We start from the raw sequence: 1,747 nt of genomic DNA on the forward strand, positions 1-1,747 counted from the left end.
CAAGGGAGGCCCTGTCTGTCTCTCTCTCCTGAAGGTCTGGCAGGCTTGGGGAGGGGGTCATCTGGAGTTTCCACAATGTCCAGGCTGCTGCAGGCTGGATGACACCTCGGCTCCTGGCCCCACAGAGGCAGGCCCTGGGCTCAGCTACTAAAACCTGTCCCTCCCCTAAGCCCAGCCCTTGGCTTCCTGCCCCTGGTAACCCCAGTCTGCTCTCTCTGCAGGGCACAAAGATGAACAGAAACACTGCCAATGTCCCAAATGCCCAGGTAAGTCAGCTGGCGTCACCCACTGTCCGACAGTGGCGGACAGCACTCATGGGCAGCCGGGTGGAGAATGCGCACCCAACGGAGGTTTCCCAAGTGCAGAACCCCCACCGTGCTTTCTCACCAGCCACAGAACCTCTGGGAGGACTGTCTGTCTTCATCTTCCCACCGAAACCCAAGGACACCCTTACAATCTCTGGAACGCCCGAAGTCACGTGTGTGGTGGTGGACGTGGGCCAGGATGACCCCGAGGTGCAGTTCTCCTGGTTCGTGGACAACGTGGAGATGCACACGGCCAGGACGAAGCCGAAAGAGGAGCAGTTCAATAGCACCTACCGTGTGGTCAGCACCCTGCCCATCCAGCACCAAGACTGGCTGCAGGGAAAGGAGATCAAGTGCAAGGTCAACAACAAAGGCCTCCCAGCCCCCATCGTGAGGACCATCTCCAGGACCAAAGGTGGGCCAGGTGGGCGGGCCGAGGAGGGTCCCGTGGGCCGGTCAGAGTGACTGCTGTGCTAACAAGCTTGCCTGTCCCCACAGGGCAGGCCCGGGAGCCGCAGGTATACGTCCTGGCCCCACCCCGGGAAGAGTTCAGCAAAAGCACGCTCAGCGTCACCTGTCTCGTCACTGGTTTCTACCCAGAAGAGGTAGACGTGGAGTGGCAGAGAGATGGGCAGCCTGAGTCTGAGGACAAGTACCGCACAACCCCGCCCCAGCTGGACGCCGACGGCTCCTACTTCCTGTACAGCAGGCTCAGGGTGAACAAGAGCAGCTGGCAGGAAGGAGACACCTACACGTGTGCGGTGATGCACGAAGCTCTACGGAAGCACTACAAAGAGAAGTCCATCTCTAAGTCTCCGGGTAAATGAGCCACACGCCGCTGATCCAGCGGACGTTCCCTCATCCACCCGCCCCTCCCCGCCAACCCCGGGCTCCAGGCCCAGCCAGGACACCCAAGCCCTCCCTCTGTGCATTCCTCCTGGGCCGCCATGAATAAAGCACCCAGGACACCCTGGGACCCTGCAACGCTGTGCTGGTTCTTTCCGAGGTAGAGCCCTGGTGACCTCCAGGCCTGCGGGGGGCAGGCTGAGCTGAGTCTGGGCCACTTTGTTCAGCATCTGTGGGGGAGCTAACCCCTCTCTGGGCCAGACACAGAGTGAGTGAGTCCAGCAGGCCACCTGGGGGCTGCACAAGGCCTCGGAGGGGCTTGGCCAGAGGCACAGCTCCACGGCCCCCTCCAGGCACCACATGCTGGGCCGGACTCTGGACAGGAATGGGGGAAGCCCCCGAGATCCTCAGGGATTGAGGCTCAATGCTCCCCGCCTCTGCTCCAGCACACGCTGTGGGACAGGGCCACGTCCTTGCCCCCAGGCCCCTGTCCTTGGGTGTCCAGAGCCCATGTGTCCACTCTGGGCCTGCCTGGAGCCAGGCATGCCTGGGGGGTGGCCCTGCTTCACCCTCAGGCTCCTGAGGTCAGGCCTCAT

The 1,747-nt window shown here is 62.4% G+C and overlaps 1 gene segment (V, D, J or C); it reads left to right on the top strand.

The window, feature by feature from the left end:
- Window positions 1–221: 221 nt before the first annotated feature.
- On the top strand, window positions 222–1,289 carry LOC120860031 (the record flags this gene model as incomplete). The annotated part of the segment is given in 3 exon segments: window positions 222–266; window positions 391–720; window positions 804–1,289. Coding segments are annotated over 3 exon segments (704 nt in total), but the record flags the coding sequence as incomplete, so codon positions are not given.
- Between the last annotated feature and the right edge of the window lie 458 nt (window positions 1,290–1,747).

Source organism: Oryx dammah, unplaced genomic scaffold, assembly GCF_014754425.2.
Source record: "Oryx dammah isolate SB20612 unplaced genomic scaffold, SCBI_Odam_1.1 HiC_scaffold_6422, whole genome shotgun sequence".
In the NCBI taxonomy this organism is placed as follows: Eukaryota; Metazoa; Chordata; class Mammalia; order Artiodactyla; family Bovidae; genus Oryx; species Oryx dammah.